The sequence below is a fragment of the Chiloscyllium plagiosum genome, unplaced genomic scaffold, assembly GCF_037043375.1.
Source record: "Chiloscyllium plagiosum isolate Xiang-an unplaced genomic scaffold, Cpla_swu_hap1 HiC_scaffold_11, whole genome shotgun sequence".
In the NCBI taxonomy this organism is placed as follows: domain Eukaryota; kingdom Metazoa; phylum Chordata; class Chondrichthyes; order Orectolobiformes; family Hemiscylliidae; genus Chiloscyllium; species Chiloscyllium plagiosum.
The window spans coordinates 23730533-23748331 of NW_028270149.1; the positions used below are offsets into that span (position 1 = coordinate 23730533).

General features: G+C 38.7%; 1 protein-coding gene across 1 annotated transcript in view; it reads right to left on the bottom strand.

Annotated features, from left to right (window-relative positions):
* Positions 1-1131: 1131 nt before the first annotated feature.
* LOC122557378 (insulin receptor substrate 2-A-like) overlaps positions 1132-17799 on the bottom strand; it is a 102962-nt gene continuing 86294 nt past the window's right edge. Inside the window, exon 2 of the mRNA XM_043705024.2 lies at positions 1132-8093. Coding sequence (XP_043560959.2) covers positions 8089-8093 — 5 coding nt within the window. The 3' untranslated portion in view covers positions 1132-8088. The remainder of the gene's footprint in view (positions 8094-17799) is intronic.

Sequence of the window (17799 nt, forward strand, 5' to 3'; positions counted from 1 at the left end):
CAGCAGATAATAGGAAAGGTAAACAAAATGTTGACCTTTATTTTACAGGGAATAGAGTATAAAAACAAGGGGGTCTGATTAAAATTATACTGTTTCCGTGCTGTACATCTCCATGACTCTATGCTAGTCAGCACTGGAATACTGTGAATAATTCCTTATCTAAGGAAAGATATACTGAGGCAGTCCAGAGAACATTGTTTCGTCTGATCTCAGATATGGAGGGGCTGCCTTAGTTGTAGAGATTGGCTCTGTACTTGTTGGAGAACGAGGCACAAGCTTATTGAAACAAACAACATTCTTAGAGGACTTGACAGAGTGGAAGCAAAAAATTGTTTTCTCTTGAGGGAGAGTCTTAGACCAGACGGCATAATATCAGAATACGGCGCTGCCCATTTAAGACCATGAGAATTTCTTCTGAGAGCAATAAATCTGTGGAATTCTTTACCACAGAGGGCAGTAGAGGCTGGGTCATTAAAAATCTCTGTCTCAGCCTGCATATAGTTAATCAAAAAAAAAGGCTGTGCAGGGAATCAAGAAATCCAGGGAATAAGGCAGAAATGTGGAGTCAGATTAACCATATTCACATTGAATGATGAAGCAGACTCAATGGCCTACTTCTAATCTCTAGTCATGTGATAACAAGGTGGAGAAACCTGTCTAAAGCACCAGATAGTGAAAATGACCAATATAGGAATGCCAATTTCTCTTTGCGCATTAATACAAGCTCCACACTCTACAATCTGATTAAATAAAAACAAAAATAGCATTTCCTATTGAACACAGAAATGAGCAAGTGTGTGTCTGTTATTATGCTGCAGAATACTTGAAACTTTGTCGAGTTAAATCCAAACGTGTGATGTTTCAATGATTTACATAATTGCATTACAAAACAAGAAGTTTGACCTTACTTATGTCAGAGATAGAGAGGCATTTACTATGAAATAAGTAAAGGAAGTATATTAACAAGTGACCAGGGCACATAGGAGACTATCCAGAGCTATTATTGTACAAACTGAAAAGGTTGACTCGTGTTCTTATCATGAGGGGTTTGGGAGAAGTTAACTTTCACACCCTCAACCTGTGGAATTTGTGAAAATGAAATCAATGTAGAAATGAAGAAAGCATGGTAAATTGGCAATAACATGAACACAATTTTATTGCATGTAGCTCTATGGAAAGCATTTGTGATAAATATAAACACTATACAGAACTCTAAGCCAGTCTCCCATTCACATACATGGTGGATTAACATTAAACTGCTAAACAATATTTACAGTGGAAGACACAGCAAGATAAAATTAGATATTTTAAACCTTCTGTCATGTGTGGTGCAGGAACTGCAATATATAGAGCATCAACCGTCTACTTTTCTGTACAGCCAAAAAAACTATGTCCATTTGTCAAATTAATTTACAGAAGGAATATAATTGTTCCACCTTTGTTTTTTTTATTATACAGCAGCATACTATCGTCTGGAAGATGCAACTTTTACTTTGTATGAGATGAGGAAAGGTACCTGCACATGGAATACTAGAAAGGAATTCTCCATTTCCATCTCTCTGCCAATGGTTCGGAATTATCTTTTTTTCAAATTAAGTGTATTTTATAGCAGTGACAATAACTTGGACAATCACTTCTGAATAAAGACCTGATGATTATTGAGATTTGTACTTCATCCCTCTCCACATCTCCCATTTGCTTTTCCAGGGTGTGTGTGTAATTTCCAACCATGATGGAAAGAAAAAGGACAATGAAAGTTTCCTTTCCATGCACAAGTTTGAGAACTACTGATCAATATGAAAAAAAATGCAACATATTTACTAAAGTCTGACGAAACCAACAAGTTACTAACTTCATAATTTACTTTTTCTTTAACATGGAAGCAGGTACCTGCCCTCATTTGTTTTTAGGTTGCCTTCCACTACTAATTTTAAGAAATAATTTCTTCTGTACCTATCAAATGATATGTAAATTCCTTTTATCTGGAAATAGACTTCCAGCACAATACTGAAATAATTTAGTAACTCATAAGCTACAAATAGATCGAGAAAAAGAAATTGCATATTGTGTATGCCATACCCATTTAGCCAGAATTTGGCTTGAGGTTACTGTATAAAATCATAACACAGGTAGTCAGTGCTCAGTTTCGTACACTAGTAGCCTTCAGTACCTAGGTGTTTATTAGCTAAACTGCATGATGATGCTGGTAGTCCTGTTTCAACATGTGTTGACTATTTCTTGACTAACAAAAAACAACCAAAAAAAATAGTACCAAAATGTACCAGTCTACATAGATCTGCTACATTTTTCATTCAGTACCTACTGGTACCAGTGTATTATATTATCTCTAGCTATACTAAATTTAGGAGACTATATAGGTTTCAAAATCTTCAAGTTAGGACTATTGTGGGCTTAGAGTGAATGCGTAGCATGAACCCCACGAATCACCCTCCAACCTTTTTTTTTTGAAAACCAGTAAAGACCTCTTAATCAGTGTGGTATTCCTATCTCTATTATTCCAGATTCATGCAGTATCTGGTGTCTACAATTATCACGGAATCACAAAATACTCATTGGGATGGGTCAGTATCTAGAATTTGTATCTATTGCATTCCACAAAGTGCTGTCTGTGTTACGAAGCGAGCATGTATATTTGTACCATTGTTACTACTGGTACAATCTGCAGTCAATGGTACAAACGACAGAGCTGCATTATCTGGGTACAAGTATACGGTCAGTTATTTGTACCAACATATTACTGTAGAAGTTACCAGTAATGTGATGCGGAGAAAATAACAATTAACTTTGTTGCACTACATTATAATTATGACAATCAGCTTTACTACCTCTCAAGAACATAGGCCTGTCTCTATCATCAGCCTCATCACAGTTTTAAAATTATTTAGTACATAAATCATGAGTAGCCAGGAGTTGAAGAAAGTAAACAAGTGTCAGGATACTGCTGATATTAATTGAAACTTTTCTCAAGTATAATATCACTGGTCAATTAAATGTGGGTCACAATTCAATAAAACATATATATATCCTTACTGATGCAGATCAACTTTACAACATTTTTAATGGGGTTGGTTGAAGCTTGAATTAGAAAAGTGGTCGATGATAAACTTTCTATTTCTATGTGTGGCTGAGATATAATTTTGTTCTTTAAACAGTTGTGCGGTTTTTGAGTTGTAGTAAATGATTTTTCTTTTTAATTCAGATGTTGTGGACTTAAAAGAATATCGCAGATTGGCAGTGTAACATAGGCCAAAGAAATTGCTTGAAATATCCAAATTTCCTAATAGAGAAGTTGGTGCAATTAATCTACTCTCAGACCATTCCATCCACATTAGTTAAAAGATATGATGGGCAGCAATCAGTCTCAGTTCACAAAATCATCAATGTTAGAAAATGAAGACAATAAAAGCATCTGCTTGAATCATTCATGTGTTCCAATTTCAAATGAAAAGAAGAAAATATAAGGCACCTCAAAGAAATCCTGAAAAAGAGGCATTTTTAAAATCACTGAACATAATAAAGACCCCCAACTGGAGTATCCATTCAAACAGTACATTCCCATTTAAATTGTAAAGCTTAAAAGAGCAACCTTTAATCGGAAGTTATAATAATTACTGAAAAAGATGAAGGTGAGAATAGTTAAATATTTTTGGATCTACCCCACATGAAAACATATTTATTCAAATTAGAGTACTGTAATTAGGAAAAGGGTGGGACGCACTTGTAGAAAATCTAATTCAGAAAGTGTAGCCAATTATCATCAGAAATTAATGACATTAGAGTTGAACGGCTGAAGAAACTATTTCACCTTAATAATTACTTATTTTGCAGTACCTCTTGCAATAAATATTGTTGTATTAAAACCTGACTGATAGTATTTTGAAACACGTCTCATTACAGAAAGTCACCAAACCGGTTAACTGTCTCAATAGATATCAGGGTATCAATACAGTCAGAACAATACTTAATAAAGGTAGATAAATCAAGACAGCCAATTCTCTGCATGCACATAGAATAGAGATCAGTTACTTAATCCCTTGCCAATCACCCAAATTGTTTTCTACATAAATTCAAATAAATATTGTCTTCCATCAGAACTATTATTCTCAAACCAAGGGAGCAAGCAAGCAGGGAAATGCATGCATTGCATGTACTACTAAGGTGCAAAAAGAATCCAACAAAATTTCACTCTTGCCTTAGTCTACATCTAGGGGAAGTGATTCAGTTTACCAGGCATTCAATGCAGCATCCGATAGCAAGACCATGAACCCCTCCCCCCACCCCCCTCCGCCCCAGCAGAGCTGGGTGGGGAGCAGGGGGTGATACAGTATTAAAAAGATAATCAAACTAACTTCCTATAACTTTGTGGCATGACACACTAACTTATCTTGCACCATGAAAGGTCAGCATCTCAACCCCTTCCTTGTATGCCCTCCCTTCCCAATTAAGATGAGCTTTCATTATAACTGAACTATATATCAAAATGAAAATAGCCTACTGTCAGCAAGGATTATGGTGCAAACACAGAACAGTGTTCGAACTAAAAATATTGGAAACACTCCAGTGGAAACAGAAACTAAGTTAATGCCTCAGGTTATAGCTTTTCATCAGAACTGGGAAATCCTAGAACTGTAAGGAAACTAACCAAAAGGTAATGTCTGTTTTAAGGTGGAAAGACAAGAGACATCAACTGCCAAAAATATTTGTGGGGGAAGAACCAAAGGTAGTGGTAATGGAACAAAAAGAAAAAAGTGGGGTCCAGATCAGTGCAAATGGCAGAACAGTGAAGGGGGTTTGACTGGAAAGACGAGATTGAGATTTGTAAAGTAAAAGAAACAAAAATGTGAGCCAGAGATTATATTCCATAATTTAGACTGTAATCTGTGGCCCATTTGGTTCCTTCTCTTTGCACATGCCTATCTCCCCCTATTATCAATTGCCTCAGCTTTGTCACATCAACTCTCATTAATTAATTTCTCATAATAGACCTAGCCTTTTGAAATTTTCCACACTTCCCCCTGTATCACTTAGAAGTTTTACTGCTCAAACTTTGCCCGTTTGGTCTGAAATGTGACAACATGAAATGTTAATTGTTCCTATCTCTGCAGATGTTGTCAAACTTGCTGCTTCAAAATTTTCATGTATTTCAGATTTTCAGCATTTCAGTAGTTTGCTTATGCAACAGTCTTAATTTATTGTGTATCAGACTTTGTGAAACCAGGAGTCAGATTTCCAAACAGCTTTCCCAACTCAACAGATGTGTCTTTAAAATGGGTCCTTGACCACCATTTTATTGCTATAGTGAGGCCTCTTTGGAAACAGACTGTTTATAGGGCTGGCCTTGCTTCTCAGGGATTTTGTATCAAAGACTATTAAGTTCCTCTAGCTCTCAGCCCTCAGACTCTCCCATGAGACCCCACATCCTTTATGCCCACTCACCCAGTACAGTATAGAACTAACGTGACATATAATGGCAATGGCAAGTCTTAAAGTACACTAATAAAAATCACCCATTCAGAAATCTGCTTTGAAAAAAAATTGTTGCACTTACAAAAGCAAATAATAAACTTTATCTTATTTCACACTTAACTTTATCCAAATAAACAAATACTGAAAGAAATAAATCAAAAGAACGAACAAATTGGTTGTCTTTTAATCAAAGCAGACTCCACTCCCACCTGTGAAAACAGGCCCCTGCTGAACTAATCAAATACGAAGCCTTAGATTCAGCTAAGTATTCATAATGCGGCTATCTATGAGCCATGTTATCTGGAACAAATGGCCAGGTATCCATTTCTCCAGATGATCATATAGGATGCAAAGGCAATGTGGGTAAGACCTTTTAATCATATATTTTAAAAAGAGTTGCAGAATCCAGACAATAGTTTAACAAGTCCGCTGAGGGACTGCGAACCACATCTCCTTGAGAAGCTAGTCCAATTCTATGAAAAAATTTCAAAGGTGTGGGGGCAAAGACGAGATGCTTGTGCTTTCAATGGAGCCAGCTACGGCTGGAAGTGAATTCTGTACCAACAAAACTACCAGCCTGGGAATCTCTAAAATGTCCCACCCACCATTTTTAATACCCTCCAGAAGCAAGCTGGCTCTGCCAAAATCTAATCTTGTAGCTTTTCAGAACTTTGATTAATTTGATTTTCAAAATTTTTATACAATTTATAGAAACCACACAAAATGCTGGATGATTTTGTACATACAAACTATAAGTTTACAAATAACAGTGCAAAATGAATACTACACCCAACAGCTTGGATTAATTTGTACTTGGTGGGAGCTTTACTGATTGCTTACACATGAGCATTAGTGTACCTTTTAAAAGTAGCCAGGGATTTCATATTTCCTTCTAGATCAACACACTACTGAAGGGCAACACTGTAGTCCATGATCTTCATAAAAATAAACTATGTTTCAATGAAAGAGGAACATGAAATTTTGGGAAAACAACAATATGTAGTCACTCAAAATAGATCTATAGGGAAAAAAAATTTGCAAGTTATGACCAACTAAGAAACATCTAGTACCCAACGTGAAAAGAAATGCACCTTTATAATAGCTAGCAACTGTTTCTGACAAAAAAACCAGAAATGACATTTCTCACACACAGATCAAATTTAATCTTTAAAATGTACGTTGTGAACGAACAGAATGAAGGGAGTATGGAAAAGAAAAACCATATTGATAGATATTTGGCATCATTCACTCTGCAGCTGTGCCGAAGAGGATGTGGAGATATATCAATTACATCACAAATGCAGTGTCACACAAAGTTAATTAACCCTACAAAAGACAGCTCCAAGGAACACTAACAGTTAATGATCGAATTTTAAAGTCATGTTCCATGATAACTTCTGGGAGAATAAAATTTGTATATTTAAGTAAGGATAATTCTACCAGTGTGTGACATGCCATGTAGTTGGCAATACTGAAAGTGGAATTTTGTTTACATTTAAATAATGATTATGTGGATCAGGAACCAACAACCTGGCTTTTAATGCAAAATTAAGCAGCTTCTTAAACAGAAAAATATATCCTGAAAAAGGAAATACACCAAGGCATAATTGGCAGTGAATGTGTCAAATATTTAATATGTGAAACTTAAGTACCAATATTTTTTTGATGTTTGTAACCTCAAGGAGAAGGTAACTCACCTGGAAAAATTTAAACTTTAAGTCAGCCTATGCAATATTCACACTTGAGGTTTAACAATTTGGCCTAGTTGGCTGCTGGCCTCAAGAATTGCAACATGACTGCTTGAAACTTACAAGTTAAAGAAAGCAAAGAACTATGTACACTCTTCTGAAAAGCTGCTTAATACTCCGGGACTCTGTTCAATTACCCCACATTCGTTTTTCAAAGGTGCAATGCATGTACTTAAGGGGCTAGTAAACCCACTAGCCCTTGCTAAGAGTTAATTTAAAAATCTGCTCCCACTCCAAAATACTCCAGTCTGGATACAGAGAAAAACAGAATATACTTTAAAGTATGGCATGGGATATAGATGTTCTATGATTGGTTGCAACATTGTATACAAACCACTTGAGAAACATTTTTCATGCTCCATCAGGGATGGGTAGCAGTCACACCAATTGATTACCTTTATAGCACTAGTCAAAATAAAAAGCTCATTGTTTGTCCTGGGGAACATTTTAAAGATGATCAATAGCAGGTATTTTTATGAACAGCTGTATTAGAAAAAAAACATTTAAATGTTACTTGTTTACATGCAATTAAATTGAAAACACTTCGGTAAATAGGTTCACATTAGCTATGGCTCTTTTTCTTTTTTTGCTCAGCTGAAACTTGCAGGAAGTGGTGTCTTTGTTGAAGGAAGTACCAAAAAGGCAGCAATTTGTGTTTCTGTTGAGATTCAGGTTGGCTTTTCCCATTCGTCCTCACGGGAAATAGGTCTTGTGTATTCTTACAATAAGGTGACTGTTTCAGACAGTACCAATTCCATCCAGCAAGTTCTAAAACTGCATGGTAGGTACCTTGGGAAAAAGGTGCATTCAGCCCTTTCCTCTGTGGACACGGATTTAAACCACGTTGATGTATTTAGTCTGTGGGAAAACAGAATATTTATATAATTAAAACTTAATACTATAGAAGTTAGTATAGCAGGAAAACTCTGCCTTGTTCAATTCAATATTCTAGTCTAATTTGAATATCAAACATATTCCAGATACAATCAATCAGTTTCATGATCTAAAAATCTGAATAACACTGTTCCAACACAAATTGGGCAAGTGACTGATTACAAAGCACTGCTCTGTAAGTGTAGTCTGTTCTTTATTCAATTTTCAAAAGTAAGTTTTTGCAAAATTTTATTTTTGTGTTAAAGAAAATACTTGCCTTCTTTTGATGCAGAACATTTACATTATTTTCCCAAACTATGAAACTACCCTGCAGGTGATTCACACTAGTGCCCCAGGATAACTCTTTTCATATCTTTACAATTATATGATTGTCAGTAGTTATCAACACCTATTATTCCTGACACAGCATATCTACACTTAGCCTGAGCCAGGAGACCGGGTTCAAGTTGCACCTGCTTCAGAAGTATGTAACAGATGATTAGAAAATATCTAGCTCCACTTATTACAGACCAGATCAAACCCTCAAAATTTATTAAGATCATTTAGACCCGAACTTTTTCTTACTTTAAAGGCAAGTGCCAGGTGTTGCATTCCGAATGTAAATTGATTGGTCAAACTATCATATTTGAAGCAAAACATACTTTATTCATAGTTAAAACAAAAGAAAGGAGCATTTGGAAAACTCAACACTATCGGAAAACTTAACAGAATAATCAAGTATTTAACTACTACACAGTAACTGTTCCAACAGAATAACATCCCATAACCACACCCTTGGCAAAGACAAATTCAGTAAAATATTTTGGAGAATTGCCCGAGACAATCAGGAGGAAAACCATCAAGAGAAAACTGACAGAGAAAGTAACAATGAGAGATGGAGTGCAGCTTCTAAACCCAATTTCAAGAGCCCAGACACTGCTGAGAAACTAAAACTAAAAATCCTGGCTCTAGAGGAGCTTGACCCCACCCATTCAGATTGCTTCTATTGTTTCAACTTGGGAAAAAAAGTCCTTTCACAAGCTGTTTATTGGTCGTAAAACCTCTCCAAAAACAAAAGGACAAAATACACCTCTTAAAGCCAGAGTATTGTCACACACTCATCCTAAAATGCGTTATGCTTACATTTGCATCCCTAGCTCTTTCCTAATGGTATTAATTGAACTTTAACAGTACAGGCATCAGAAATAGTTTTCTATCTCAGAGCTTACAGAGAAAAACTTGGACAATATCAGCTGACTTTTTGAGCTTTAAAGGCATTAAATAAATGATTTTCTTTTACAATTCATGCAAACAGATTTATGGCAAATCTACATGGACCAAGGGTGGACAGGCATATTTTGCATTATATATTCGTATTAAAGCCAATTACAACGCTGCATCCAGAATGAATAGTACACACACAAATTTGAACTCCAGATCTTAGTGCCACATGTGACAAACTTCCGTCCCTTTACAGTACACGGTCTAATATTTCAAGTTGTGAACAGTTGACACAAACAGTAGTTTTACATACCCAATGTCTGGCTTCATGCCCCTGCGTCACTGCCTCAATGACTTGTCCCATACTTTTCCTTGACCAAGTTAATGAAAGACAAGGTTGGCTTCTACTTGAATGCTGATCTCTGTGCTACAATTTTTAACTCATTCTTTGCCTATACTGTAAAATTTGCTAGCTCAGCAGTTCTGGATAAACAACGATGCCACCAAAAGATTATAGGGGGAAGCAAAAAGAAAAATCTGCTTTTGGCTTCCACTGTAATCCCTGTAAAATTCCTGCTGATTCTACTACTCAACTGCAACCCTCTCAGACTCAGCCTCTCTTCAGGACAAAAATCTGTTATATTGTGAAGGGTCAATGGACCCGAAATGTTAACTCTGATTTCTCTCAGATGTTGCTCGACCTGCTGAGATCTTCCAGCAATTTCTATTTTTGTTTCAGATTTTCAGCATCCGCAGTTTTTTCAGTTTTTTGTATAAGAGACATAAACTTCAGTTGAACTGTGGATCTCGCACTCTCTACCACAAGTATTGATTACCTCCTCATTCATAACATTGTGCATCTATTATGATGATATCATCCATACCTTTGTTTCCTTCAGATTATTTCAAAGCTTTCAATCAACCACTGGTCTCAATACACTTCAGTCCATCTATAACAACTTCTGGTATCCTATCCTGCTTCAATTCCACTCACTCATGATTCCTTCACCTTGCTGACCAATTATAGCTCCACGTCCCTCAATGTCTCAAAGTTAAAACTGTCATTGATTTGCAAAGTTCTGTTCATGGCCTTGCCTCTTGCAACTTCCCAGCTCATTATTGTAACCTCTCCCACTGGTACATTTACCCCAGAAAACCTTTTGTGCAACTTCTATTCTGTCACACCACTATATGCCATTCCATTAGTCACCTAGTCTTTACAGTATTGAATTTCCTCCCTAAAACTCTTCATCGCCCTCTCCTACAATCATTGATGAATCGTTCAATCATAATACACAAGGCAAACTGTAATTTGGTTTAATGCGTATTAGCATTTTTGTAACTAATAATAGTTTGGCAAACAAAGTTTGCCTTTCTCTTTTAACAATCAAAAAACCCAATGAAAATGTATTATTTTTCATAACTTTAGAATTTGAAGAAATGTTGAAAACTATTAATGTTCTGCAATACACTATATTTATTAGCCATTTGACACAGACTAATAGGGTTTCATGGAGGCTTGTAAAGCCTAGAGATTTCTCTCAAACAACTGTCCACAAATCCAACTCGGTAGCTACACATGTCTTCATGGCATCCTTCTTGTCTGATACTAGCCCAATTCTAATCACCCATTGTAACCAGAAGAACTTGAAATACATTGAAAACCCTGGTAATGGTGCCATCTTCAAAAGACCGATGCACATCTGGGCATTATCCGAATATCGGATTATCTGGCAAGATCAAAGTTTGTGAGAAGATTTGTAGCTCGGGTGCTCGTTGTTGTGGTTCTGTTCGCCGAGCTGGAAGTTTTTGTTGCAAACGTTTCGTCCCCTGGCTAGGCGACATCATCAGTGCTTGGGAGCCTCCAGCGAAGCGCTTCTTTGATGTTTCCTCCGGTGTTTATAGTGGTCTGTCCCTGCCGCTTCCGGTTGTCAGTTTCAGCTGTCCGCTGTAGTGGTTGGTATATTGGGTCCAGGTCGATGTGTTTGTTGATGGAGTTTGTGGATGAATGCCATGCCTCTAGGAATTCCCTGGCTGTTCTCTGTCTGGCTTGCCCTATGATAGTAGTGTTGTCCCAGTCGAATTCATGTTGCTTGTTGTCTGCGTGTGTGGCTACTAAGGATAGCTGGTCGTGTCGTTTCGTGGCTAGTTGATGTTCATGTATGCGGATTGTTAGCTGTCTTCCTGTTTGTCCTATATAGTGTTTAGTGCAGTCCTTGCATGGTATTTTGTACACTACATTCGTCTTGCTCATGTTGGGTATCGGGTCCTTCGTTCTGGTGAGTTGTTGTCTGAGCGTGGCTGTTGGTTTGTGTGCCGTTATGAGTCATAGGGGTCGCAGTAGTCTGGCAGTCAGTTCCGAGATGCTCCTGATGTATGGTAGTGTGGCTAGTCCTTTTGGTTGTGGTATGTCCTCGTTCCGTGGTCTTTCTCTTAGGCATCTGCTGATGAAGTTGCGCGGGTATCCGTTTTTGGCGAATACCTTGTATAGGTGTTCCTCTTCTTCTTTTTGCAGTCCTGGTGTACTGCAGTGTGTTGTGGCCCTTTTGAATAGTGCCCTGATGCAGCTTCGTTTGTGTGTGTTGGGGATCTGGCAAGATCGCAAAGTCCCGATGCTTGGCTAAACTATGTTATGCAGCATTCGATTAACCGAACGAAATACTCCCCGCCTGTCTCTTTCGGATAATCGATGTTCCTCTGTACAAAGTTCAGAGAATTTTGAGGCAGTGTGGCAATTCCATGCAGAGGGGAAGAGGGTGTTTTTTGTTTCCTTTTTAGGGTCATAGTTTATAAGGTCTTTTAAAGGATAAATTGAAGCCCAGGATTGGGGGCCCAAAACAAATGAAAGGAGGACACATCAGGAAAAATGTTCATTGGCTGATAACAGTTATAAATTTGACTATTCCAGGTTACTTTCAAACTTAAGGCAAAAAAGGGAAATATTCACATTAAAAATTAAACAACCAGTTGGAAATTTTTAAAAATCAAATTAACAACTAAGTAAATAGAAATGTACAGCCAGGTGATTTGTTGTATCTGCATGATATAGAAGTTGATGGAGCCCATTGTGGTTATAAGAACCACATCAGCAGAAGTGCTGGTTGCTTGATGAGTTGGACGATCAATTTTGAAACACTTTATCACATCAGGGAAGGGGAAAGAGTTATCTGGAGGCTGTTTCAGGAGGCAGTCACACCCCTTCGAGTATCTACCTCTAATTCAGTCAGTGGTCAGGGACAGGAGTTTGCAACTATCAGTGAGGCAAGACAAGGGATTCAGAAAATAGTGCTGAAGGAGCCTCAGCTCTTGTGCTTATCTTAACAGATGTCAAGTTCTTGCTCCATGTGGATGAAAGTGGGGTTGTAGAGGGATGAGCAAACTGATTTGAATGGCTCCCTGAGCTACAGTCCTAAGAGAAAAAAAAGGAGAAATCTAGTTGTAATTATGAATAGTATAGTCAGGGAAATAGACACTGTTGAATGGCCAGGATTGAGAACCCTGAAGGCTGTGCTACCTGCCTGGGTTCAGGATATCTCATCTGGGCTGCAGAGGAACTTGCAGTGGTAGGGGAAAAATCCAATTGTCGTGGTCCACATAGGTACCAATGGTATGGGTGGAAAGAGACTGTTATGAAGATGTGGGTGTACTTTACCTTTAAGAAAGCTAAAAGCTGGCAGAACTACCTGACAGCACCAAGTGTTCTGAACAAGATACAATGTACCCTTTTGATCCAGCAGCTAGTTAGCTGGTTGCCGGGAGACAAAAACAGATTCAAATTAGGCCCATCAGTTTAAATTATACCCCAAAACATTACCAAACTCCTACCAAGATTGAATTTATTATATTGACAATATTAAAAACCAGTGATACAATCCGATGCTTTGGGCGTATAAGACCATGAACAGTTAAGAGAACTGCCAAGTAACCAACATCTGCAGATTGCCCAGAAAATAGCTCTCTTGTAGGTACATTTACCTATCAACCACATGTGAAAGAGAAATCCTACAAAAATGATCTACAGAGGAAGATACAAAGAGAAGATACAACAGCTGCCTGGTTTTGAAATTTGAATTTTAGTAAATTTTAATCGGGGGTTTTACCAGACTAGTACTATAGAAGGGAGAGTAAAAGATAGGTTAGAGGAAGGAGTTGTAAATAGTTTTAAATTAATTATTCACTGTTGTACTTTAAGTAGTAAAATTGCTACTTCTTACTTTAACTAGTTCTTGGCCTCCCGAAATTTCAGATTACTGCATGGGTTAAAAGTTTTTTCTGTGCAAGGTTTGTAGCTCAGGTTGACGTTTTGGGTGTAGGTTTGCTTGCTGAGCTGTAGGTTTGATATCCAGATGTTTCATTACCTGGCTAGGTAAATCAGTGGCGACCTCCAAGTGAAACGAAGCTGTTGTCTTCTGCTTTCTATTTATGTGTTTGTCCTGGATGGGGTTCCTGGGGTTTGTGGTGATGTCATTTCCTGTTTGTTTTCTGAGGGGTTGATAGATGGTATCTAGATCTGTGTGTTTGTTTATGGCGTTGTGGTTGGAGTGCCAGGCCTCTAGGAATTCTCTGGCATGTCTTTGCTTAGCCTGTCCCAGGATAGATGTGTTGTCCCAGTCGAAATGGTGGGTTTTTTTTCCTCAGTGTGTAGGGCTACGAGGGAGAGAGGGTCGTGTCTTTTTGTGGCTAGCTGATGTTAGTGTATCCTGGTGGCTAACTTTCTTCCTGTTTGTCCTACGTAGTGTTTCTGGCAGTCCGTGCATGGAATTTTGTAGACGACGTTGGTTTTGTCCATGGACTATTCTACGGACTACCAAAAATCCATAAACCAGGAGCCCCCCCTCAGACCCATAGTCTCACTACCCGGAACACCAACTTACAGAATGGCAAGAACTACACGCAAGACTGAAATACCTAGTAGAAGAGTCACAGCACTCCATCCACTCCACCCAGGAATTCCTAAAGATCATCAAACACACCAAAATAGAGGAAGATGAAACAATGATCTCATTCGACGTAACACACTGTTCACCTCCATCAACATTGACTTACCACACTTTTAGAAGAGACCATCACACACACCCCAACCACCAATCACATTACCAACGAAAACATCATGAAGCTAGTGGACCTGTGCCTCACCACCCACTTCACCTTCAACAACATAATCTACAAACAAACCAACGGCACACCCATGGGATCTCCGCTATCAGGATTCATAGCGGAAGCGATAATGCAAAGACTAGAACAAACAGCCCTACCAACCATCACCAAAAATCTGGGTTCCGCTACTTAGATGACACCTTTGTCATCACAAAATGAAACAAGATAGAAGAGACATTTAACATCATCAACAACACGCTCACAGGCATAAAGTTCACCAAGGAGGAAGAAACCGACAACAAACTCGCATTCCTGCAAGTCAGTCGAAAGAACGAACAACGGAGAACTACAAACCTGCGTATACAGAAAACTGACAAACACTGACCAAACTACACAGCAACCATCCCAACACACACACACACAAACGAAGCTGTATCAAAACACTATTCCAACGAGCCACATCACACTGCAGCACAGACGAACTTCGGAAAACAGAAGCGAACCACCTATACAACGTATTCAAGAAGAATGGATACTCAAAAAATACAGACCGCAGATTCCTCAAGAGCAAACCATGACAAGCAGACCAAACACAGCCAGAAACCCTAACCACCTTACAATACATCAATGAAGTTTCAGAAATGACAGCCAGACTAGTAAGACCCCTCACAAACCCACCAACACACACAAACAAAAACTAAAACTTAAAAAGACCCAATACAACCCAGGGACAAAACCAACGTAGTCTACAAAATTCCATGCAAGGACTGCCAGAAACACTACGTAGGACAAACAGGAAGAAAGTTAGCCACCAGGATACACAAACACCAGCTAGCCACAGAAAGACACGACTCTCTCTCCCTCGTAGCCCTACACACAGAGGAAAAAAAACCACCATTTCGACTGGGACATCACATCTATCCTGGGACAGGCTAAGCAAAGACATGCCAGAGAATTCCTAGAGGCCTGGCACTCCAACCACAACACCATAAACAAACACATAGATCTAGATATCATCTATCAACCCCTCAGAAAACAAACAGGGAATGACATCACCACAAACCCCAGGAACCCCATCTAGGACAAACATAAATAGAAAGCAGGAGACAACAGCTTTGCTTCACTTGGAGGTCGCCACTGATGATGTTACCTAGCCAGGTAATGAAACGTCTGGATATCAAACCTACAGCTCAGCGAGCAAACCTACACCCTAAACTTTTTTCTGTGTTGCTGGTTTAAAATTAACAGAGGGAGTTTACCCCATGTAGCAAAAAGGCTCTGATGAGGGAACATGACAATTAGGGATTAAATTAAAAAGGAAGACCAAAAAGATGCAAATCTCCAGATTATTAACTGAGCCATGAGCAAATTGGGCACAGAGTAAACAAGATCAAAGTCGTAAACATTGGCTCGAAGATTGGTGTGGGAGGAATGGATTTGAATTCATAGGACATTCGCACCAGCACTGGGCAAGGAGGGAGCTATTGCGTTTGGGCGGGCTCTACCTGAATCATACTGGGACCAGGATCCTGTTGAATTGGATAACTAGAGCCATTGATAGGCTTTAAACAAAATAGTGGGGGGAGTGGGTGAAGTGGGTTGTGTTCGGGAAAATAATTGGGGGTTGACCTCAGCAGAAGTTATTGAAAGTTTCCAGACTAAGAGGACACAGTCATGGAAACACAGGAATGAGGATACCCTACTTACATGCATGCAATATACAAAACAAGGTAAATGTGCTTGTAGCACAGATTGGAATTGGTCAGTAAGATTTTGTGGATGTCACAGAGACATGGCTGCAAGACGACTAGGGTTGGGAATTAAAAACCCAGGATTTGCAATCTATCGAAGGGACAGGTAAACAAACACAGGAAGTGGGGTTGCCTTGTCATTAAGAAATGAAATTAAATCAATTGCAAAAAGTTAAATAGACTGTGACAGTGTAAAATCTATATGGGGAGAATTGAGGAAGTGCAAAGGAAAAAGACATGATGGAAGTTCTGTACAAGCTGCCTAGCAGTTGTCAGAAAATAAATCACGAATTAGAAAAGGCATGTAAGAAAGGCACTATAATCATCATCATGGGGCTCTTCAATTTGCAGGTGGACTGGGAAAATCATATTGGTAGCGGATCCCAAGAAAAGGAATTCTTGGAATGTCTACAAGATTTTATTTTGGAGCAGCGTGTATTGAGCCACTGGGGAATAGGCAATTCTGGACTTAGTCATATGTAATGAGGCAGACTTGATTAGCAACCTCAAGGTGAAAGAATCCTGAGGGTGCAGTAGCCATAATAGAATTCACCTTGCAGTTTCATGTGGAGAAAATAGAATCAGATGTAACAGTATTACAATTGACTAAAAGTAACTACAAAAACATAAGGGAGAAACTGGCCAAAGTTGAATGTTGAGCTTAGCAGGGAAGTGGAGCAGCAATGGCGGAGGTTTCTAGAATCAATTTGGGAGGTATAGCAGAAATGCACCCCAAGGAAGAAGAAACATACTAAGGGGAGGACGATGGAAGTCAGGGGCAGCCAAAAAAGCAAAAGGAGTAACATAGTATATGGTGATAATTAATGGGAATTGAGAGGATTGGGAAACTTTAAAAACCAGCAAAGGACAACTTTAAAAAGCAATAAACAGGGAGATGAGATTTGAGGGCAAGCTGGCTAGTAATATAAAAGATGATTTTTGAGATATATAAACGGTAAGAGAGGCAAGAGTGGCTACTGAACCACTGGAAAATGAGGCTGGAGATACAGTAAGGGGGAAACAAAGAAATGGCAGAGGAATCGAATAGGTACTCTGCACCAGTCTACACAGTGGCAGAGACCAGTAGCATACCAAAACTTCAAAAGAGTCAGGTGAGCAGGGATGAGTGTAGTGACCATCACTAAAGTAGTTCTGGTGAAGCTGAAACACTGAATGTTTATAAAACACCTGGACCAGATGGACTACACCCCAGAGTTCAGAAGGAGATAGCTAGGAGATTATGCAGACATTGGTGGTGATCTTTCAGGAATCATAAGTCAGGGAGCATCCTAGTGGACGGGAAAATGGATAATGTAACACTCCTATTTCAGAAGGGAGGAGGCAGAAGACAGGAAACTATAGGCTAGTTAGCCTGACCACAGTCATTGGTAAGATTTTAGAATCTATAAAGGATGAGATTGCAAAGTTCTTGGAAGTGCATGGTAAAATAGGGCTTAGTCAGCATGGCTTCATCAAGCAGAGGTTACATCTGACAAATTTGTTAGAATTCTTTAAGGAGGTAATGAACAAATCGGACAAAGGATAGCAGCTGGATGTCATCTATTTTGATTTTCTGAGGCCTTTGGCCAAGTGTCACACAGGAAACTGTTAAATAAGACAAG